Source organism: Phlebotomus papatasi, chromosome 1 (genome assembly GCF_024763615.1).
Source record: "Phlebotomus papatasi isolate M1 chromosome 1, Ppap_2.1, whole genome shotgun sequence".
NCBI classification, from domain to species: Eukaryota; Metazoa; Arthropoda; class Insecta; order Diptera; family Psychodidae; genus Phlebotomus; species Phlebotomus papatasi.
In genome coordinates, this window is record NC_077222.1 from 42,502,920 (window position 1) to 42,527,905 (window position 24,986).

The 24,986-nt window shown below is 30.6% G+C and overlaps 1 protein-coding gene across 2 annotated transcripts in view; it reads left to right on the forward strand.

Moving 5' to 3' along the window:
- LOC129799792 (alpha-1,6-mannosyl-glycoprotein 2-beta-N-acetylglucosaminyltransferase) overlaps positions 1–24,986 on the forward strand; it is a 78,830-nt gene that overhangs the window by 7,357 nt on the left and 46,487 nt on the right. For both annotated transcript variants that reach the window (XM_055844011.1, XM_055844012.1), the window contains exon 2: positions 23,027–23,292. In XM_055844011.1, the coding sequence (XP_055699986.1) occupies positions 23,286–23,292 (7 nt within the window). In that variant the 5' untranslated portion in view covers positions 23,027–23,285. The remainder of the gene's footprint in view (positions 1–23,026; positions 23,293–24,986) is intronic.

Consider the following 24,986-nt stretch of genomic DNA (forward strand, 5'->3'; position numbering starts at 1 on the left):
AGAGATTAGCTTTTAGTTTAGGAGATGTACTGAAAACTATATAAATCATTGTCTGTAACCCTGTGGTATTTATCTATGGTAACGTTCAAGCGGATAAAACGACCAGTTTGTCGTCATCTTTTCACTAAACTTTTCAAATCCGAAAGAATTCTGGAATTTTTAATTTCATAAAATGAATTTTCAGTACATTCTGGAAGATGTTTGATTATGCTGCAACAGGGTTAAGAAACATCTGTGTAAATTTCTCAGATTTATTTTGTAGTGGAAATTTTAGGTCAAAGTCTTCATCTTGGTGCAGTCAGCCAGCAGCACCAAACGAAAGACAAACACTGCATGTTTTATGCAAGAGTCAATGAAAAATACAAATAACATTGAGTATACATCCCAGAAATGTAACAATTGGGAATTCAAATTGTATAAGAAGTGCTGTATAAAAGAACAGCTGAACAATTGAAGAAAAAAAAGAGGTGGTTTAAAAGCAAATAAGAAACAAATAATTGCAGTTGAATGGGAGTGTGTAAAATTTTTGAGGGAAGTTCATTATCAATGGCTTAGAATGAACTATAAGGTCAAACACTGAAGAACTGAAATTGAGATTGTGAAGGAGGAGATTTTAAGACACAATGAAAAAACAGTTAAGTCACTTTGCAGGAGAGATTTTCTTATGAGATTGCACATGAAATGTATTTAAAGTGTGTATAGTAGTGCGGTGTGTGAAAGAATGGTCCACAAGAGGCTCGTCACTCTCTTGGAGGCCTCTTTTTTCTTACCTCTTCAGGGATTCTTCCACTAATGATTCAAGTTTACCGTATGAAAGATTTATCTTGGTGGTATTAACAATTGCATCGTTACAAAATGATGATAGAATAATGTACTGACAATTATGACAAATTACATTTCATATCGATCGAAATTGTATGTTTGATGCATAAAATTATAACCCATAGATATGAAAGATTCAAAAAACAATCTCTGTCCAACGAATGGTATAAAAAGACAAACAAACTCGACGGAATTTACTCAATAATGACTCTCTTTAACACATTTATTTGCGCCTGTCGATGTCGCCCATTCACCATCAATGGGAGAATGAACTGAAAAATACAACAACCTGATAATGCAGATGGGGGTATTATGTAAATTTCCAATGTGATCATGTGCAAGAAGAAAAAGTATTTTATGCAAATGTGTTATTTTATTTTAGACGAAAACTGCATCTCTAAAATTTTGTGTAATATCGTATAAGATTATTGGTTTCAATTGATATTTATGTGCAGAAAACGTAAATGGGATAGGTATTAGATTCAAGGAACGGTACTTTTTACAATTAAAATTAATCAAATTCTAGTATTTTTGTGCAATAAGTGAATCCAAGAAGGATATTTTCATTCAGTTTCTCTTCGCAATTTTAGTCCTACTTCTTCGATAAAGATGGATTAAAACATTTATATTACTATAAAGTAATAGGGTAAGGAATAGGCTGATTTAGAATCGGACATAAATAGGAATTTCGTGAAAGACATTTACTTAACTGTGAGAAATATCAAATTTCCAATTTGGCGTCTTCTGTACCGGGGGATGTTCTATATGCACCGGGGCGATAAGTTTCGAAAAATCACCCTTAGAGGTTTGTACCTGAGATAAATTTTCTCAATTCTCTGTTATTATGTCCACAAGTGTGCTTGACTAAAATATAGAAAGTCTTGCAGACTTTTTATTTTATTTCGAAATTTTTCGAACTTCATTCACTTGGTGTTTGAATTATTTTTGAATTATATATATTATATATTAGAACTTGAATATTCTTTTCAAGAAAATTTCACTTTTGTGAAATCCTGTCTATCAAGCAGATTTCTCTATGGATATTAGAACACTGTGGTTGCTTGAGATTTTACAGTGCTTTATGCTTCTTCATGATATAAGGGGTTATATGTCCATAATGAAATCGTGTAACTATAATTTATATTGAACAGTAACTCACTGTAACACCAACGACACCAACCATTTTCCAAATGTTATCGAAAATATTATCGAAACAAGCGGAGTTTTCGAAATTTGAAATTTTCTGTGCCGAAAAATTAGCCGAAATTCACCGGGGTTTTTTAGTGGGGAACTTTAATTTCGAAATGAAGGTTTGGAGTCAAAATTCCTCCGTTTAGTCAAAACACACAATATTTCCTATTAGCAAAATAGTTGAACTCCTCCTTGGCCGAAGGATTTTTTATTTCCTTGATCGCGACTAATTTTTCAAGACGAAACGCGGTGTAAAATGCGCCGAAAATCTCGAAAATCCAAAAGTAAAAATTTCATTTTTTAATACTTTCTTCAATCATACGAATTGTTTAACTTACCTTAAGAGGAAATATTTGGTTTTTTGACTTCAGATGAATTCACTCTGAGTAGTCCTTGTTCACCGAAAAGTAAGTTGTTTCGGAAAGGGTCACCGAAAATCCAGTTCCTCTAGCTGAATTTTTAAACTTTTTAAATGTAAATTTCAGAATATAAATATTGTACATTTTTATATGCTCAAAAACTTGAATTATTTTTTTATTATGTGTAAAAAAAGTTTATTCTGATTTCTTGATTTTCATGATACAGGTAACTCCTTAAATTTTCAAAGTATACATAAGAGCATTTTCAAATAGGGTGATAAGATAGTTTCTTGGGCTCAATAAAATAAACTAACTTGAAGCAACCCCTAATGCTTATTTAAAAAGCTAAATTAACTGTTTTTTTTCTCGAAAAAGTTAGAAATAATAATAAAACAAACTTTTTCAAAGAAAATTAAAAAAAAACAACCATTTGTTTTTAAGATTCTAGAGCGCTCATAAATTGCCAATGTAACTTTATAATTTGAACTTTCGATTGCGAGAAAGATTGACCAAGCAACTTATATTTTTTCACTAATACAGTCTTCTTCGAAAAAGTTCACAAAGACCAATAACCCCTACAGATGTTTTTTTTATTCTTGAATGTGAACAGAAGACATTTGTTAATTTATTTTAAATCTGAAGAACAGGAGAAACCACTTTTTTGCATGCAAATAAAATTGCAAATTGGTCGAAAGGTTTGGAGTTTCATCAGGAATGGCATTCAAAATTTCATTTAGTATAGTATTGAATACAATGATCGTTTAACAATATTCTTAGAGAACATTATTAAGTTCGATAAAATTGTTGCGAAAATATTGAAAATATGTTACATAAAATTTCTTAATACGGCTTAAAAGAATGAAGTTGTATGAAAGCATTTAAGCTTTTGATAGCAAGAAAAAAGTGACCAAAAGGCAAATCACTTTAAAACTTCTTCTTTCAAGAAGATCACAGGGTCCAATAACCTCCGTTTTTTCTTTTTTTTTCATTCTGGATTCAACAAACCACATTTATCAAGTTTTTTTTCAAATATGAAGAACAAGAAAAACAGCTTTTTTTGCATGCAAATAAAATTGCAAATTGGTAGAAATGTCATTTAAAGATTGGAAGAAATGAAAAAAAAATATGGCTCATAGAAAAAAGAACTTGTGTATGCGATAATGCCAAAGGAACTATTTTATGTAAAATTCTAAGAATAATGTTTTCTTTTAGCCCCAAATCAAGGATATTTTATGAGAATAATTCTCGTGAATTTATGGGAAGAAGAAATTTCATTAGGCGGTTCTCATAAACAAGGAAAGGATGGTAAGAAAAGTGAAATAGAGTAGAAGTTAAACACGTGTAGGGGGAGCACAATGTTAAAGATAATATGAAGAGTAGTTGTTGTGTTACTGAAAGTAAAATAAAATTCTCTTTTTACTCTCATGATTCCACCCACAACACCACAAATTTGCAGAAAGTAGAATGAGTGCGTCTATTAAATTATTACGATAATCATAACAATTTTATATAAACATTAGATATATGTAGGAGATGAAAAAAAAAGAATAGAGGCAAAAAATAGAAGCAAATTGTACAAGCAATAAAATGATTATTATGGAATTATTATCGCATGTTTTGTGTGATCCATGAATGATCTTTCTCACCCGGTTGTCATGGGAATTTTAACATTGAAACTATTATGGGAAAATTGCTCTTCATCTACCACAGATCATGAGCATGAAAATGAATTCATTATCAGAATAATTTTCTGTCAGAATTTATATAATATGTAAAAGCTGTTACAGTCTGTGGATGATGGAAAAGAAAATTATTAAACATTGCTTTTGAAATGTTTTTGATGTCTTCGCAAGTGAAGAATTGGTATTGTGCAGTTGAATTCAAGATGAAAATAGGAATTTTAAATATTCCAGTATGATATCTTTTTTCACACTAATTAACTATACAAACACAAATATCACTGCATACATTTAATTAAATACCTTCATGACCAAATGGAATGATTTTCCAGTTAATTAATTTCTCTTCATTCTCTCACAATATTGTATAATTTTACATTTGCTTGCATCAACATGATTCATATATGAGTTATGACAATTTTTAGGTAGAAGTTTTGAATTTTAGGTCTTTTTTCGTCAACTTTTATCTCTACTTGCATTTAGAGATATAAAAAAAAAACAAATAAACTTTATTCGTAAAAAGAAAATATATAAGTATATGCATGATGCAATGGTTTAAAGCAATTTTTGTATAGTGCACATTTTGTGTTCTATTTAATTTAAACAAATTGTGCTATATTTTCATATAAGCAACACCGAATTTGAATAAACAAGACATTATTTAATTTGAATTAAATTCCAATGCCTATAGCAAAAGAATTTAATAAATTGTTAACTTGCTTAAAATTGTCCCATCTTCCAATAGAACAAAGCACTGCGTGGAGAAATTGTTTTTCAATATCTGTACTATTTTACTTGGCATTTTTTATCAATCAAATGTTTCTAAAGGCAATGCATGTGACTTCCAGAACAATTATATTATATATTTACTTTTATTTTTTTAAAATTAGATTATATTTATGTCATTTCTCTTATTGATTATATGATAGAAAACATTTCTTATAAATTTAGACTACAAATTTAACAAGTGTGTCAGCGAAATACAACTACATGAGAATATTCATAAAATATTGTTTATTGATTACTTTGTTGAATATATTAATAGAATAGAATAAAATAGAAGCTCAAGTTGAAATCATCTAACAAAACAGCATATTCAGTACAAAAATTTCTTGTAAAATATTTATGAGAACACGGCAGAAAACAGAGTTTTACGATCAACCATGACTTATTTTTGGCAAAAATTGGGGAAATGCAAAGGAGATTGTTTTATACAATTATTCAGAAAAAACAGTGATATCAAGGAATTTACCTAATATTTAAATATTCATAAAATATTAATATTTTAATATTCCAGGCAATATTTGCAAAAAAAATGACGAATGAGTTTTATTTTTAGCGACGACATTCCGTTCTCCTTTTTCTAGACTAATTATAAAGTCACTCCAATTAAAAAGTAATCTGTTTCTATTAAAAATTAAAAATAATTTTAAAAAAATTTGAGGGGATGTGGATATGTAGGGGAAAGTGCTCTCCCTTCGAACGTTCATGCCTTCGAATAATGTGAATTTCTTTTGTTTTTCGTAAAAGATTTACACTAAATTATCACGGAATTATCAACAATTGATGATAAGCCAATTAATATTCAATAGAAATGTGTAAGTTTCTTAGAAAAACTAACACAAAATTCACATTATTCGAAGGCATGAACGTTCGAAGGGAGAGCACTTTCCCCTATATGGGCCAATCCATCTCAAAACGACCGAAAAAATCGCAAATCGAGGGGTCATGGTCTTAGATGTTTTTGAATTTTACATATGTTAAAGTACACGATAAAATAATATACCCCTATTTTTTTTTTCGTCCGAAAAAAAATCCTGGCCGGAGATACATGGCGTCAAAGATGGCGCCTCGCGCTTCATTCCTCAATTGCGATTTTTAGCAAATATTTTAAAATGCTCTATTTCGGGAACGGGTTGAGATTTCTTCTTACTCTTTTTTTTATTTGAAAGATAATTTTATACTCTTTAAAACGAGATACTTGATTTTGCATTATCTGCTTAAGTTTTTTTGTAACGGTCTTTTAAAAAAATTTTGAAAAAATTTAAAAATTAATTTTTCTCAAAAACCCCATTCTCAAAAATTTTAATTTTTTTACTGATGATCAGTAACATTGAGTACTACATTCCCTGAAAAGGCGAGCTTCCACTTTTGCACTTACTTTTTTTAAAAAATATTTGAAAAATTACCATATTTTCAAAATTAAAAATAACCAGTTAAACTCAAAATTTTGAGTTCAACTTTTCAGGGAATATAGTACTCCACAATACTTATAAACAGCCAAAAAATCAAAATTTTTCGAAATCAAGTTTTTGAAAAAAAAATTTTTTTTTTGAGTTTTAAATAAAAATGTCTTTTATTGACAAAAATCAAACTTTAAGATACATTTGACACATGTGTCAATATGTAGATTTTTTTTTAAACGGAATTTCAAAAAATTTTTTTTTGTATTTTTTCAAAATAATCCAAAAAAAATTTCCAAAAATTTTTTTTGAAAAACTAAAAGAAAACAAAAAAACATAATTAGTACATGTGTTTAATATGATTTAAAGGCTTATTTTTGTCAATAAAAGACATGTTTATTTAAAACTAAAAAAAAAAATTTTTCAAAAACTTGATTTCGAGAAATTTTGATTTTTTGGCTGTTTATAAGTATTGTGGAGTACTATATTCCCTGAAAAGTTGAACTCAAAATTTTGAGTTTAACTGGTTATTTTTAATTTTGAAAATATGGTAATTTTTCAAATATTTTTTAAAAAAAAGTAAGTGCAAAAGTGGAAGCTCGCCTTTTCAGGGAATGTAGTACTCATTGTTACTGATCAACAGTAAAAAAATCAAAATTTTTGAGAATGGGGTTTTTAAGAAAAAATAATTTTTAAATTTTTTCAAATTTTTTTTTAAAGACCGTTACAAAAAAACTTAAGCAGATAATGCAAAATCAAGTATATCGTTTTAAAGAGTATAAAATTATCTTTCAAATAAAAAAAGAGTAAGAAGAAATCTCAACCCGTTCCCGAAATAGAGCATTTTAAAATATTTGCTAAAAATCGCAATTGAGGAATGAAGCGCGAGGCGCCATCTTTAACGCCATGTATCTCCGGCCAGGATTTTTTTTTCGGACGAAAAAAAAATAGGGGTATATTATTTTATCGTGTACTTTAACATATGTAAAATTCAAAAACATCTAAGACCATGAAGGGTACCCCTATGGTCGTCTTGAGATGGATTGGCCCATATACTACTAAATTAAGCAATATTGAAATCTTCCTCTAAAAATGTTGTTTATGTAAATAAATATATAAATGTTTGTTTATTTATAAACAAAGAAACATTTATTTATTTATATACATAAACAACATTTTTAATAAATTTTTAATAAATAAATGAATTTTTCTAGTAATTTTTCTTAATTTTAAGTTTTCGAAAACTAATAATCTTTGAAAACATTTTAAACGATTTTTATTTCTTAAAAAATTACTTCGAATAAGATTTAAAAATTAAAAGCATAAAATCATCTTAGAAGATGGCAAAATAAACATAAAAAAATAATAATTAAATTAGTATTAAATTTTTTTTTTAAAAATTATTTCTTACTAATCAATTTAATGTCTCATTCGCATTATGTAAAAATTTTTACATGGCAAAAAAATCATAGTATTTGGGAAACTATATTGACACTAATTTAATTAAATCTAACTATGGAAAATAAGCGAGAAAATTATGTATATGGCTTTAATGTAAGTCCTTAAAACAGTTTGTTTGAAGAGACATTATATGATTTTAATTGGACGTTTACAATAATTTTTTATCGGATTTGTTATTTGATAGTCCACAACTAATGTATGTTATCTCATTTGTGAGAATCATATATTGCGCAGAATTATAAAGTGGATAATTATTTATTATCTATAAATATTTGATTGTGAAAATTTGTCTCTTTCTTTTTTTTATTATATTCAACAAATTTACCAAATGTTTAATTTGTTGATATGAAAAATCTGGTGTTTTTATCTCTTTCATTTTTCTTTATGTAAAGTTTGTTTATGTAGTCACCACCAATGTGGGAGGATCTTCATATTAATGCAAATATCATGGAACTACTACATTCCGCCTTTTATTTAATGGTTTGCATAAAGAACAAAATTATTCGATGATATGCAGACATTTGGAATGATTAGTTTTGAAAAGCATTTTCTGCTGTAAAACCTATATTCGTCGAATTAATATTTCTTTAGAATTAAATGTTTAATTAAAAATGCTTCTTTCTAATTGAAGACTATTTATTAAATTTAATACTGAAATAGAATACAATTATTTGGTGTGAATTCCAATAATTAAGCATGAGAATAAACTTCTAGCGTGTTCTTTGTTTATAGGGAGTAGAAATAAAAACAGATGAATCTTCGTGACAGGAGTATAATTTATTATGACTAAACATGCTTTATATAAATCAATCGTTTAATATCCGTTTGAAATTTATTAATTAGAGTAAGGGAGAACGATATTAGGTGAGATTCTTAACAATCTCACCTACTATAATCCTAACAAAATTTCATGTCCTCCGATCGCGCTCAAACTTGGCCAAAATGTGTTTCGCCACTTCCTGATCACGAATACATGGGGGGCTAAGTTACGTTCCCGGCCGGCCGGCCGGCCGTCCGGCCGTCCGGCCGCTCTTTGGAGCTTAATAGCTCCTAAACTAAAAAAGATATCGACTTGCGGTTTTCGGCAAAGGTTAAATATCGTATGAAAATTGCAACATGGTGCATTGACCCCCCACCCCCCACCCCTCCTTCCGCCATTTTGAAGACCCCCCTTTTTTTGTTTTCTCAATAGCTCCGCCCCTATGGCATCGAGCGGGCTCAAATTTTAGTATGTTATAGCTGGGCCTTAGAGCTTTCTATCAGTACCAAACTTAAGGTCCCCTGACCCCCCTGACCCGAGCTATAAGGGTCCAAAAAAAATTCTTAAAATGGCCATAACTCCGGTTCTAATTGTCAGAATTTAAAAAATGAGGGCTTTTTGGAAAGCTCTCGTGAAATGCCACTTCCCCTTCTAACAACGCAAGTTCATAAAACCACCGCTAGGGGCGCTATTATTAAAAAGAAAATTTTTAAATCTTAAAAGTTAAATAACTCAAAAATTCCTTATGCAATCGGGCTGATATTTTAGTATGTTGTAGCCGTTGATTATACCTATCAAACAAAAAAAACCTTAAGTCGATCCATTACCCCGGACCCGAGCTATAAGGGGTCAAAGTTCGAACATTGACCGGCCTCTATCTCCGGTTCTAATTAACATAGCGACCTAAATTTTACCTTTTTGGTTTCGTCTCGATGAGCACTTTCAGATGGAAGTTTAAAAAGTCACCACAGGTGGCGCTGTGATAGCGTCAAAATTCATCGAAATTCAAAGTCACTTTTCTCAAAAACGGCATTGTGCAAGTTAATGAAATTTTAGTATGTTGTAGTCCAGTCTGGGACGTTTCCAAAATGGTGCTTATGCGCGCTGTGGTTTCAATAGAACCGGAGATATGAGGGGTCAAAGTTCACGAAATTCAAAAAATCATATCTCCGGTTCTATGTGACCGATTTTGATGAATAAGGGCTTAAACGAAAGATCTCACCAAATGCTACAACTTTCTAGAATATTTGAACTTCGTGGGACCAACACCAGGGGCGCCACAGTCGAAAAACCAATTTCAATATCACATAACCTCAATTATCTCGACTGTCGCTGAACCGATTTTGATGATTACTTCGACATAATTGTAGAACACATTTGTTTCTACATTTCGTCCATACATCATTTTCCGCTCAGACTACGCTATCACTCCGATTTTGCCGTTTAAGTGTGAAAAAAATGATTTTTCCCATAATAACGCTTTGAAATCACTCAGATGCCAATTTGACTGCCTCTACTCCACCAAGACACTTAAAATAGGGTTTTAAATGGAAAGTCTCACAAAATACAACAATTCTTTGATATAGTTGAAGTTCAACAAATGACTACTTGGGGCACTCTGGATGAAAAAACAAGTTAAGAAACAAAAAACCTCGCTTATCTTGGCTTCTGAGTAATCGATGAGATCATGTTCTATGGGAAAATTATAGAGAACATTCTGGTCTACATTTCACCTATATATCACTTTTCTGCCAGTTCATCCAAATCCTTGATATTTTGGTTTAAATACAAAATTTGCATAATTTCACGAATTTGGTTCAAGATAACTGAATGGCGTCTCCCAACTTCAGCTCTAAATCGAATTTGCATGCACTCCGAGCTATCTCACGTTAAGAATCTCACCTACATAAGCCGGTTAGGATTATCTGTCCCTTTTTACTCAACTTGTAATATAATACAAATTCTTTCCATTAATAATTGTAAGAAAAATATATTGAAGGATTTTCCATTGACTGAAGCTTGTCTCTCATCCTTTTTTCAATTTTTTTTTGTTCTCTTTTGAATTTCCTCGAAGAGAGATTTATAATTTTAGGTATTGTATCACCTCTGAGAAAGATTTATATTTAAAGTATGCAGGATTGAAGATAACAAAATATGGATTTTATGATGTATATTTTCATGAATGTAATCAACATGATACTGAGTCTATCCTTCCTTCCTTCCTTCCTTTCTATCCCTTTTGCATGGACATGGACTCTTCACTATAGCAATTCATTCAGCCATGGGTTAATATTTAAATCTCATTTCACCACAACTTGCCTCATTTATTGCAATAGTAGAGCACTCTCTCATAACAGTATATGACCTTTCTACTTTATACATTTTATGCAGGACAAAATTGAATTTGTAAATTGGAGGTGATTGGAGAAGAGAGCTTATCGATTTGAATATAGCTATCATTTGAATTTTTCACCAAGCTTTTATCGATTGTTCATTAACATTATTTATTGGGAATAGAGATTGCTGTAGAGCAGGAGGTTTTAGGATAATTGTGTTCCTTGATTGTTCAATTCGTTCAATTGCATTGATATTCATTTATTTTTATTTTTTCGAATATACATACATGTAAAGAGAATTTTGTTTTGATAAATTGATAAAGTATGATATATTACACATGTTGTATACTAATTTGTGTACTTAATAAATAACAAATATTTTCTTATTTAGAAATACGAATGTGTTTATCTTGATTACTGTTTAAGTAAATAAATATATGCATATATGTGTTCTAAATTATTTGTAAATGAATACCATATTTTATTTTTTACTTTTATTTATTCTTATTAGTATACAAAATTGGGAATTGAAGACTAGGCTATTGCTAAATAAAAGCGTAGCACTTTTATCAAATTATTTGAACATTTTAGCAAATTTTTATTTATTATTTTCTTTTTATTCAAAATTCTATTGAATAAAATTTTGGGTAAAATCAATGCGATCTATTCGGTTTAAAACAGGTGAAGACCGATAAAGATAAGCAAATATCTAATTAATAGAAAAAACTTTGCCGGATTTATAAAAATAGGTAGGGTAAGTGTGCCAAATTCCGGCCAGCTTGCAATTTCGGCTACCTTTTTTGTTCTTCGAATTTCCATGAATTTTTAGTTTTTACATACTCTAGAGATTATACAATGCAAAAGAATAACAAAAAAATTAGCTTCGACAAACGAGATGACGTGAAAAAGGCATTGTAAGAATTCCTGAAGGGCAAGGAACTATGAGAATGAAGGTGGCCGAAATAGGGCACCAAAGCTCTATGTCTACATTTTTATTCATTTTAAAATGAATTAAGAATGATTTTGGAGTAAATAAAAACGATAAACTGTCAACAAGGTTCTAAGCAACAGTCCTTAAAAAGAAGTAATAAAAAAAATCAATTTCTATTAAAGATAGGGTAAGTGCTCATAATTTTGGACAGTTTCTAAATTTGGACACTTTGAGGGTAAAATAGGACACTAAAAATAAATTGATTAAAATGATGGATTTTTATTCCAATATTTGATGAAAAATGAATTCTATCTAAATATTTGTTCTTTTTGGAAGATTTTGACACTAAATACGTTAAATTTTGAATATGATTTGAGTTGAAATTGCTTTGTTGAAAATTCAGTGTGAGCAATTGCTTACGGGAAATATGACAGAACTTCGTGGCTTACTTCAGTCTTATTTAGTTTTGGTGAAGTACTAACAAAGTTTGTTCGCTGTTTTTGAGTGATATTATTGAATATTCATTGAATATTGTGTTGATTCACGTTACTGATGATTTGTACATTTGACCTGAAGTGAGATTTGCCTTGTGAATTATATTTTTCGTGTGAAAAATGGGAAATTTTTTAAGACATTCACCAGTGAGGTGATGGCTCTTATTTTGGACAGGTGTTTTTCTCACGAAATTTCATGAAGTTTTAGCTTTTGTGATGACTAGGTTGGACAAATGCCTGGAGAAACAAAGGAGCATCATCTCTACGTAAGAGATGTAATGAGAAATGCCTTGAAAGGCTCCCGGAAAGGTCAGGGAATGAGCGAATCTGCACGTACTTGGAGTATCGAAGTCAACTCACTTTAATGAATGATATGGAAAGTTTCCGGGCTTCTGTGACATTCCACGTTTCCCTTACATGACCAGGAAGAGGACTTGGTAAGATTGGTTCATGAAATGAAGAACAATGGGCATCCTGTTGAGGCGTATTAGCTGTCCAAATTTACAGACAAGTTGTAAAAATTAATAACCAAGTTGTCCAAAATAAGAGTCAAATTCACCTCTACATATCAATTCATTTTTAAACGTATTAAAACTAATTTTAGTAAAAATGAGATGATAAATAGCTTGCCAAGTTTCTAAACAACCCTTCTGAAAAGAGAGTAACAAGAAATGTCAATTAGTATAGAAAATATCGCACTTCAAACTTGGAACTTCGATGCTTATAAGCAGACTGTCCAAAATTATAAGCACTTCCCCTATTACATTTCAAATTTGAGATTTTGACGCTTGCATGCAACTATGCCGAAATTTGGCACACTTACCCTAAATATACTCCGCTTTTTGTCATAATTCGAACTAATTAACAGCTTTATTCTATCACTGAGAAAAAAAGAGGGTGCGATTAACTTCTTTTCCTCATAACTTTAACACTTTTTAGGTGTAAAAATATATCGACACTTTTTAATGTTAATTTTATACCTTTTTAAGGATAAAATTAACATTAAAAAGGGTAACTTTAACCCTCAATACACCTAAAAAGGGTAATATTTACACCGATTTTGGATCAATACTGCAGAGTAAAATTAACATTTCTGGAATGTAATTTTAACTTTTTCGGATTTCTCTCAGTGATCAAATAACGCGAGACAAATTTTTAGAGTAACCGATCGAAGTTACGGTTTTCGAGCATTCCTTAAAGTTAGGAGCCTTCGGTACTCATTGTCATTACCAATATAAAAAAAAAATGTTTATGATAGGGGGATGTGGGACTACTTTGAGCTGTGGGTGTGGGGCTAGATTGTTATACGAGTTTTTCGCCTATTTCTAAATGAAGCTGGTCCTTACAATTATTTTATTTAGATCCACAATTGTTTGGTCTATCCAAATTACATCATGTTAAAAGCCAGTTTCGATTTGAAATATGCGAAAAAATCGTATAGCATTGTATCCCCATAGCTTAAAGTACCCCCACTTCCCTCTAAATCTTTAAAAGGTATGCATGAATGTGTTCCTTCTGTTCAGCAATATAATACTTGATTCATAAAACACACATTTCTCAGATGGTATTAACATGCTATCAGGATGAAATTATCGTCCAATTGTTAATCGATTGTGCGACATATACATTGAATTTTGTGTTGAACAAGGACTATTACAAATGTTACTTTGGGATATCCATCCAGACCATCCCCTAAAGTGTGATTAGATTACAAACAAGGTGTGCTCAAAATATTCTCCCATGGGCTTACCTGAAAATTAATATACCAGGAAAAATTTATGGAAATTTCCTCTACAATCCTCACACTTTTAATTAATGAGGGTGTACTTTTTAATTTTCCTCTTGCTGAAAATGTGTGCCTATTGTCCAACTTTTAAGCTCAAGAGGTGAAATAGGATGGAATGAAGAGCATGAATTTGAGGGTATGCATAGAATTTATGATGTGATCTTTCCAATTCATTAATTTTGTGATTGCAAAGAAATGGGAGGAATGGGAAAGAAAGAGAGAGAAATGCTCGATAATTTATAATGACAAAATTTTACTTTTAATCCAAATCGATACAAATGATAATTTAGCGATGGATTTTTTCGTGCTTTGTGTTCAGCAGCATCAATTGAACTTATCCTCTCGAATTTTTCCTCAAACTAGGTTTTTCTTTTACACATATGGGATACTGTATTGTATGAATGGAGTTTTATTATTCTTTTTTAGGCTGGGGGTGGTGTTTGCTAAATGATGTGATTCTATCTAGTTCTATACTGGCACTACACTGACTGTTTATTTTATTCACTACAACACTACATTGCATTCAAGTGCATGAGTCTCTTTGACAGTGAAAATGGATTCGTTATGGAACGTTGAGTTTTTGTTTTTTTTTTTTTAATCCAAGTTCTATCATTTTGTTTTGTTTCACAAAATGTAAACGGGACGTGAAAGAATTGCTGGAAAAATCATGAACATTGAGTATTGTACAAGAAGATCTAGTATGTATGCGAGAAGAACAAAAGAGAGGAAGAGAAAGTGAAAAAGAAATGCTAGCATGAAAAAAACAAATAATAATAGTAAATGTACAAAAGAAATTTCTGTGTATAATATAGTTGGATTCTATACCAAAATCTAGAAACACACGGATATTATTTGCTGAAAATATACTTTTCTATAATACTGTGCAACACGTCCTTTTTCCCTAGTTGACTTTCGACATGGGAAATAATGTTCACTCATGTGAAATTTTAATGTAATTTACACTGGAGCCAATAAAGTTTTCTCCTCGTTGTTATACCCTTAATTTTTCCTAATTAATGAAAACTCATGCTTTTCCCCTGAATCCCTTATTTGAGCTCTTTAAATTTAAGTGGAATTTTTATTATCCTGAAAAAGCATTAAATTAAATAGGATTTTAAAGAGAAAGGTTTTAAATTGAAATTGAACTGGAAAACGCAAAAGACAGGTCTTTAATTAATGATTCAAATAAAGATTTTATTGATTTTTTTTATTAAAAATAAAATTCATATTTAAAAATATGTATCCAAAAAAGTCTTCTATTTAAAGCCTCACAAAATAAGAAACATAAATAAATTAATAACTAAAGTTCAAATTCTCGAATTTTGAAATATATTTATTTATTACGCGTATCGAAATACAGTGGGTGTCAAAAGTTTGTTACGGCTTGTATTTTCAGTAAACCAAGTGGAAAAAAAGATAGAAAAAAATACTTTTTAAAATTTTTCTTTTTGCAAATTGGTTGCCTGTCATCCGTAGATCTTATATATGTATTTTATAAATTATTATAAATCTTATTTCATATGAAAAATAATTGTTTACCAAATGTTGATTATTTTTTTTGCGTCAAAAGTTTGTTACGTCTATTGGAAAAGTACCTCAAAAAGACGAAATGCGTGCGACTAAGATCTTTTAATCCAGTTATATTTTAAAGTTATGTCATTTAGTAAGAAAATAGTACATTCGCACTTTTTTTAAAATTTTCAATGGTCAATATATGCATATAAACAAAATGATAAATAATAAGAAATAAAATGTTTTTTGTTAATTTAAAATTTAGGCCAAAATAGCAAGTTACAAAAATTTAAAAGAAGAGAAATTGTTCAGAAACACTCCCGGAATGAATCAGCGTCATAAATTTTCGGTATGGATGGAAAATCTCTACAGGATGCACATAAAATCGCCTAAATTCATTGTGATAAAATATAAGTACATGTGGAAAATGCTACTGGCCAGACCCAGGGTTTGACTCAGAAGGTTTATAACTGCATTGTAAGTATCTCTGATAGTGACCCAATGATATCTGTTCCAAAAATTCAGAGTCAGTTGGTTATCGAAGGCATACAGGTCGCTACTGTTACAAAAGTCAATATGAAATTCCAAAAGATCGTGAGAATGTTTGACTGGTCCTTAAAATTTCACGGGTAGGCAAGACTAATGTGGTTAAAATGTTGCAAATTAACTTTTTAACGTGTTTTAAGTAGAAATACAACTTTTTAGTCATATTGGACTTGCTTACCCATGAAATCCCGTAAGTAACCATTCTCGACATTTTTTTCAATTTCCTTTTGATTTGTGTAATAGTAGCGACCTGTATGCCTTCGGTAATCAACTGACTCTGAATTTTTGGAACAGATATCATGGGGTCACTATCAGAGATACTTACAATGCAGTTATAAACCTTCTGAGTCAAACCCTGGGTCTGGCCAGTAGCATTTTCCACATGTACTTATATTTTATCACAATGAATTTAGGCGATTTTATGTGCATCCTGTAGAGATTTTCCATCCATACCGAAAATTTATGACGCTGATTCATTCCGGGAGTGTTTCTGAACAATTTCTCTTCTTTTAAATTTTTGTAACTTGCTATTTTGGCCTAAATTTTAAATTAACAAAAAACATTTTATTTCTTATTATTTATCATTTTGTTTATATGCATATATTGACCATTGAAAATTTTAAAAAAAGTGTGAATGTACTATTTTCTTACTAAATGACATAACTTTAAAATATAACTGGATTAAAAGATCTTAGTCGCACGCATTTCGTCTTTTTGAGGTACTTTTCCAATAGACGTAACAAACTTTTGACGCAAAAAAAATAATCAACATTTGGTAAACAATTATTTTTCATATGAAATAAGATTTATAATAATTTATAAAATACATATATAAGATCTACGGATGACAGGCAACCAATTTGCAAAAAGAAAAATTTTAAAAAGTTTTTTTTTCTATCTTTTTTTCCACCTGGTTTCCCAAACACACAAGCCGCAACAAACTTTTGACACCCACTGTAGTTATTGCAACGTAATCATGTTACAATATCGTGTATCCCATGTTCGAGTAGTCCTGGAAGTCCATTGTAGGCCACCCAGTCGCGGCGCCTTCCCGTAATGTGGGAGGCTTTAATGTGGGATGTCTGTAATTAAATTTTATCACATGTAAAAAGGAACAGATAATCCTAAACGGCATATGTGGGTGAGATTCTTTACATGAGCTAACTCGGAATGCATGCAAATTCGATTTATAACTGAAGTTGGGAGATGCCATTCAGTTATCTTCAATCAAATTCGTGAAATTTTACAAATTGTGTATATTTAAACCAGCATATCGAGGATTTGGATGGACTGACAGAAAAGTGATATATGGGTGAAATGTAAATCAGAATGTTCTTTATAATTTTACTGTAGAACTAGATCTCATCGATTAATCAGAAGCGGTCAATTTTCGAATTTGACCCCTTATAGCTCGGGTCATTAGTTATCGATCGACTTAAGTATTTTTTTTTGTTTGATAGGTATAATCTGCGGCTACAACACACTAAAATTTCAGCCCGACGTACTAAGGATTTTTTGAGTTATTTAACTTTGAAAATTGAAAATTTTCCTTTTTAAAAATAGCGCCCCTAGTGGTAGTTTTATGAACTTGTGATGTTAGAAGGGGAAGTGGAATTTCTCGAAAGCTTTCCAAAACGCTCTCACTTTTAAAATTCTGACAATTAGAACCGGAGTTATGGCAATTTTAAGAAATTTTTTGGACCCTTATAGCTTGGGTCAGAAGGGTCAGGGGATTTTAAGTTTGATATTGATCGAAAGCTCTAAGACCTAGCTATAAAATATTAAAATTTGAGCCCGATCGATGCCATAGGAGCGGTGCTATTGAGAAAACAAAAAAGGGAGTATTCAAAATGGCGAAAGGAGGGGGTGGGGGGTCTTGGGTCAATGCACCGAGTTGCAATTTTCACTCGATTATAACCTTTTCCGAAAACCGCAAGTCGATATCTTTCTTAGTTTGGGAGCTATTAGGCTCCAAAGAGCGGCCGGGCAGACGGACGGACGGGAACGGTTTTTAGCCATCCATATATTCGTGATCAGGAAGTGGCCAAACACATTCTGGCAAAGTATGGGGCCGATCGGAGGACATGAGATTTTGTTAGGATTATAGTAGGTGAGATTGTTAAGAATCTCACCTAATGGTACGCCTCACATGGGATATTGACCATTTATTATCTAATTCCGCAAAAAAGAATCCACAGTATTCAAATAGAACTTTCTTCGGGAAAATTTCCACAATTATTATTATTAATCGTATCGAGATATTTATCATGTTATATTGTTGTTCTATCCCGTATTGGAAGAATCCGCTAAGTCCATTGTAGACCGCCCAGGAGCACCTTCCCGGCAGTGTGGATGCTTCTTCCATGCTCCTGGAGTTTTTTGGGCAGAGGCGGTGCATTTTTATTACGTTATCACAGTGAAAATGTCTTTTTCTAAGCATTCAGATCTTTGCACCGGGCGGGACTCGAACTCGCAACTGAGTCGAGTCAGAGATCTCATCCGCCCAAGAACCAACGGTTTTGCCTATTGGGCCACTGAGACCCCCATTTCCACAATATATAAGAAAAATGAAGAAAAAAATCAAAACATTTTTATTAAAGTGAGGCGTGGGAAAATATCTTTAAAAAGGAGGTCATCGTAAATCCGAAGTTGATATCCTTGACCGTGTGATCCCTTGGTAAATAATAATAAACAAATGGAGAAAAAGACAGACATGTAAACATTACACTGATATTAGTTTATCGAGCTGTTATATTGCTCTTTTCTCACTTAGACCAAAAAATGACTTTAGTTAAATTATGTAACCTACAATTAAAAAAAAACTATTTGCTATTCTTTATGAGTTGACAATTTTAATTTCGTATGCCGTTGAGGTGAATTACACTTGTGGAAACTTTTAATATCACCACAGAAGAATTGCCTATGATAAGCAAAATGCGGTGGTCTTGAAGAATAGAGGCCAAAATTCCACTGAGAGAGCATTATTGTATGCGGGATATTCTCCCTCAATTATGTTTGTTGTGTGCTACATTTCTTATGAGAAAAATTTTCAAATTATCATTTCATGATGGAGTAATACACCACAAAATGATGATAATAATACTTGTTGTTGATGGCACTATATCTCGTCGATTGCACCATCAGATATCATTCTTTCTGTTGGTTTTCTAATCATTCATTTGTGTATAGTAAAATACGGTTCCTGTTAGATTTGGTGAGATAAATTCATATCTCCATTAATCTATTACTTGGCATATTTTCTGCTTCTTCTTTCAACTCAATTAACATTGAGAATGATATACAGTGATGTCCAGTGAGATTAGGGAGAAACACGATAAACAGAGAAAAGCCATTATAGAGAAATATTGCAATTTAAGAAAGAAATGTATTTATTGCTTGAAATCTGTAGAATAGAGAAAGATAGTAATCCTTCGCTATTTCGATAAGTTAAAATTTTCTACTCATCACCTCTGCAAGATTAATTTGAAATAAATATGAGAGATTTATCGTTTTGCGAAAACAAAACGTAACGATCTTTATATCTGTTCATCCATTGTTCATTTATTGACCGGAGGTCAAACAGTAAGATTTTTTATAACTTGAGCTAGAGGAATTCGTGAGATCGCACTCCCAATAGTCCATATTTAAATGACCCAAGACGACTTATGTTATACTACCTCCGTTCTAAAAAAAAAGTCGTACGTTTGCTAGGGTATTTTGTACGAAAAAACGGACGACTTTTTCGGAACAGAGGGATTAGGGTCAAACGAACACCTATTAACACCCAAGTCCGTGTCATTTGGGATATGAAATTTAACCTTTAAACTTTAAAGGACGATTAAGTCTTGGATCACCCGTGACCCATAGAGAAAATGATTTTTTCTGACTTACCTAAAGTTATTTCTTTCAAATGTTTGTACGTAATCGTAAAGTAGACGGTTGTAGGAATCTAAAATATTTTTTGCAAATCTCCAACTATTTGTTATATAGTAAATATTTAAGTAAAAATAAATAAATTTTTTTATTATTGTTTATCATCACTTTTATATGCACGTATTGACTATTGAGAACTTTAGAAATATACAAACCGACCATTTGTCTCTCGAATGACATAACGTCAAAACATAAGTGGATTAAGAGAAGTTAGTTGCACGTATTAGACCATTTTGAGTAAGTTTTACAAATGTGTTTAGAAACTTTTGGCCGATGAAAAATGATCAACTTTGGGAAAACAATTATTTTTCATATGAAATAAAATTAATTAAAATTTATTAAAATACATAAATAATATCTATGGATTACAAGCAACTCATTTGCAAAAATAAAAATTTTCAGAAGTTTTTTTTCTATCATTTTTTTCACCTGATTTTTGGAACATAGATTTGTCAAGAAACTTATGGCTGACAATGTAATTTGCAGCACCATTGTGAGAAATTTGTATTAATTTAAAATGTCTAAGAAAATTCTGGAAAATCCAAACAAATTTTGCTGATTTTTGCCTGCAATTTAAATGTAATGCTTAAACAGCTTTAAAGCTGATTTATAATCTTAGTTCAAATGGGTTGTAGACCGATGATGAGAAAAAGGAATGACGTAGTAACTTTGTGAAATTCTCGAACTTGTGGATATTACAAATGACCTGCATGAGTATAGTACTGCTAAAATTTCATTCAAATAATTAATGTGAATTAAATTTTCAGTACATGTGCCATATATTTTACGAATTCGAGCTCTCCACGATATTCACTTGACTAACTTTTAAATAGTATAGTTCTTTCTTGTATGGCATGGAATGTGCATACATATTAATGCTCTATATATAGCAAGCGTTATCAGGGCTATCAGTAAAAGAATTTTCTCAAGTGCGTGGCTGCTTGCTCATTTTTCATCCTAATTGGATTTTGCAATAAAGGAAAAAAATAATATATTTTCATGGAGTCTTTGCTTTGGAGAAAATATTTTGAGATATAATATTATTATTTTATGTACATATTAATAGTTATTAAGTACTACATATGTTTAGTGACATTGTTGTAATTTTCCACTTACCTTGGATTCGTCTATAAACACATTGGACTTTATTTTATTTGGAGTTAGAAAAGAATTGGCGAGAGGAAATTCTATGAATATCCAAAATGTTTTATGGATCGAGTGAGTTTGTATATAAAATTCTTAATAAAGTTCAAGTCTTGGACGTTAAACATAGAGTAATTTCATACTGAAATTAAAGATATTCTTCGTTTCTTTCGATGTTATCACACTTTTTTATTAAAATTTAAATATAATTCACATTAATTGTCGCTAATATGAGTTTAAATGTATAATTTGTGTCTTTGACTCAACTATTATTTATAATTTTATCTAATGTTAAGAAAGATAGACTTGGTCTGTACAAATAGGTTAAAAATGAGTTATCGTAATAATAAGAAAAACGATTGTATTTAAAGATTAATTCATTAATTTTTCGCATTAATGTGATGATAACTCAATTAAAACCTATTTGTTTGTAGGCCAAGTTTGTTTTTTCCCCAGTAAATAAATCGAATTATAAATATTAAGTGATTCAAAGACGCAATCACACATTTTACAGTTACAATTTACCAGGATTACGCTTTACGTTATCTTAGAATTTAAGTAAATTAAAAGGAAGTAAGCACACGGTTATTAAGATATTTTTAATTTTTATTACGGGATGATGGAGTTATTTAGACGGATATGGACTAATTTGACTACTTCATTTATTACTCAGGAGAAAATACCATGGGAGCAGAAAATACAAAAGTCATTATTTGACTATATGAAAAAATAATATCATTATCACTAATAAAACATCATTTTGATACTTTTGTGAATGTAATCAAAGTAAGTAGCACTACCAAGTGCATCAAATGGAATTTTTAAGTGGCTCATCTTACTAATTAATTTTATAACTCCGACTTCATCAGTAGATCCCTTGAGTTGTAGAATATAACGGGATGATTTTTTTTTCTTTTTACAGAAGACTTTCCATAAAATCTAAAACTAACTGCAGAGTTTCCTTAAAGAGTTAAATAATTTTTGAGTTTTTAGTTAAATTTCTTTTATCGTCTAGAACGCAACTAGTCTCTCCTCTCTTGGTAAACTGCTCTCTTTAGTCAATACTTTATAATTTTCTCTCCTGAAGTATACGCTTAAATGTTGATTTCTTTGTTAACACCGAATTGAGGTGATTTTGAAAGAATGATTCTTTAGATTAGGTAAAAATCGAGCTATCGATGTATTCCACTAATATTACGTTTTTCATTTTCGATAAAAGTTAGATATTTTGGTTATGTTCTTTTATACGACTCAAAGCACTCAAAGCCTACGATTGTAAAGAAATTCAAGTAGAAAAAAATTTCAACGATTAATAATAAGTTATTTTCTTTTGATTTTCGGAAAAAAGTAGACCCTTAATTTTCTAACTTCTGTGGAAAATCTCTACGATGTTTATCTTAATTTACGAAAAAGATGTTGAGGACGACATCAACTTGACATTGCTTGCTTCAAGAACATTGTTCTTGTTGTTGCAAGAAAACATAAAACCGAAAATTAAACTAAAGGATTTCGAATTATATTGTCAATAAATTCTTTAAGATTTATCTACTTGACTCTTGGTTGTTATATGCAAAAAAAATCTAATCAAAATACAATAAAATTTGGCTAAAATAACCCCAATGTGGGGCAATATTGCACAAATTGTCCTATTTTTATTTTGACTAAATTAATGATTTTTTTGTCCCTGGATAAAAATGTTTTTATAAAGTTAATAACCAAATAGGAAGTTAACTAGTCATTTAAACATTTTTTTCTATTTTTTTTATCTTTATTTTAAATTTCTAAAACTGTAATTCAACTTTGCGGCTAAAGTAACCCAATAATTCTATCTAAACTGATTAAAGAACAACTGTTTAAATAATAATATTATTTTATTTTGTTTATTTACAGATGGAGTCATTTAAGCAATTAATTGAGAAACCTTACATCACAGAGACACTTTAGACGTAGAAAACTAATTGGAACATCACAAGAAGTTTAAAAAAAAAATAATAAAACTTAGATAGTGTTTGAGGCCACTGAAATAGCTGCCGCCTGATCAAACATGGAATTTTGCTGTGTGTATCGAAATAAGCGATAAAACATTGGATTTTTTCTGTCTCAGTGAGATACAACGGTGGAAGAGAGCGAGAAGTTATCGCTGAGAACCATGAGAGGTATATTGAATTTATCAATTATAATACCTTTTTAGTGAACTATAAGTAGTTTAAATAGAAATATGGCAAAGTGCTATTTGAAATGTGGAGGTTTGTCTATATTTTACAAGAATTTTCTTTTGTTCAAAGTCATAAAAGTTTTCTCTTTTTTTCGTCATTTCCCACCTCAATTAATTATTAACTAAATGACTCTCTAATTACCGTCATATTATTATGTCTTTCATGAGTGATTCAGTGAAAATGTCCAATTTACTTCTGTCTAAGTGGTTCAATGTGATATTGACCAATCAATTGTTCTTGCCGTTGGGGTTGGTGGGTGAATTTAATGTTGGAAAATGCCACTAGAGTAGAATTAGGAATCCATCTAATAGAAACAAAAGGTTGAATGGCATGAAAAAAGGTAAAACTGAAATTGCTGGGAATGAAAAAAAAGAGACTATGATGTATTAAAAGGTTGGAGACATTGCAATGAATCGATATCTGCAGTGAAGACAAGTAAACTCATATACCAGTAATCTTCAAAGTTTTCTCATAGTCTTGAAATAATTGAAAACATGCGAAATATTTTAGTATTCTATTTGTGAGTTGGAAACATGGTCATATGGTGATTTTGCATTATGGTGCAAATAAGGCAGATCATCGAGGATAATAAGTGACCTTTGGTCAAGTTTGGTGAAAAATGTTATTCGTTATAAATGTCCGAGATCTAGTAAGAGTTTAAAATGTTTTTGAATGAAATGAAATTGAATTGAAATGAAATTGTTTTTGAATTTTGAAATGAAATTTTTCACCTATTTTTAAATAAAATTGAACCTTATCGTGATATAGGGTAAGTGTGTCAAATTCCGGCCAGCTTGCAATTCCGGCCACCTTTTTTGTTCCTCGAATTTCCATGAACTTTTAGATTTTACGTAGTCTAGAGATGCAAAAGAATAACAAAAAATGTAGCTTCGACAAACGAGATGACGTGAAAAAGATATTGGAAGAATTCCCGAAGGGCAAGGAACTATGAGAATGAAGGTGGCCGAAATAGGGCACCAAAGCTATGTCTATATTTTTATTCATTTTAAAATGGATTAAGAATGATTTTAGAGTAAATAAAGACGGTAGACTCTATACAAGGTTCCCAGCAACACTCTTACAAAAGAAAGAATAAAAAAAATCAATTTGTATTTAAAATATTACATTTCAAACTTGAGACTTTGACGCTTGCATGCAACTATGCCGAGAAGTTTAATTACAAAATGATACGGCTCATTTCCATTTAAACTTAGGAGAAAAATCCTAATTTCAAAGTTGCCCCACTCCCTAGAGGACTTTCTGCTTAGAACTTTCTGTACTTTATATTGTATCTTAAATTCATTTTCCCCGAAGATCCTACATTGGAATTTATACTGGCAAAAAGTTCAAAAAATAAGTGCGGTAATAAATAGTTAAAATTTGTTAAATTAAGATAAAATCAATGTTTTAGGTACCACGAAATTTTCCAAATTGTAAATTTCTTGATTTTTGATAGATATCAAAAATATCCGTCACAAAAAAGTCTAACGTTACATTTAGTATAAAATTTTTAGCTGGTAATAGACGATAATTAAATTTAGTCTTCCACATTACTCAAGATTTAAAGGGCGTGGCCTATTGAACAATTATTTTTTGTTAATTTGGTTCATAACCGATTTAAACATATTTAGATA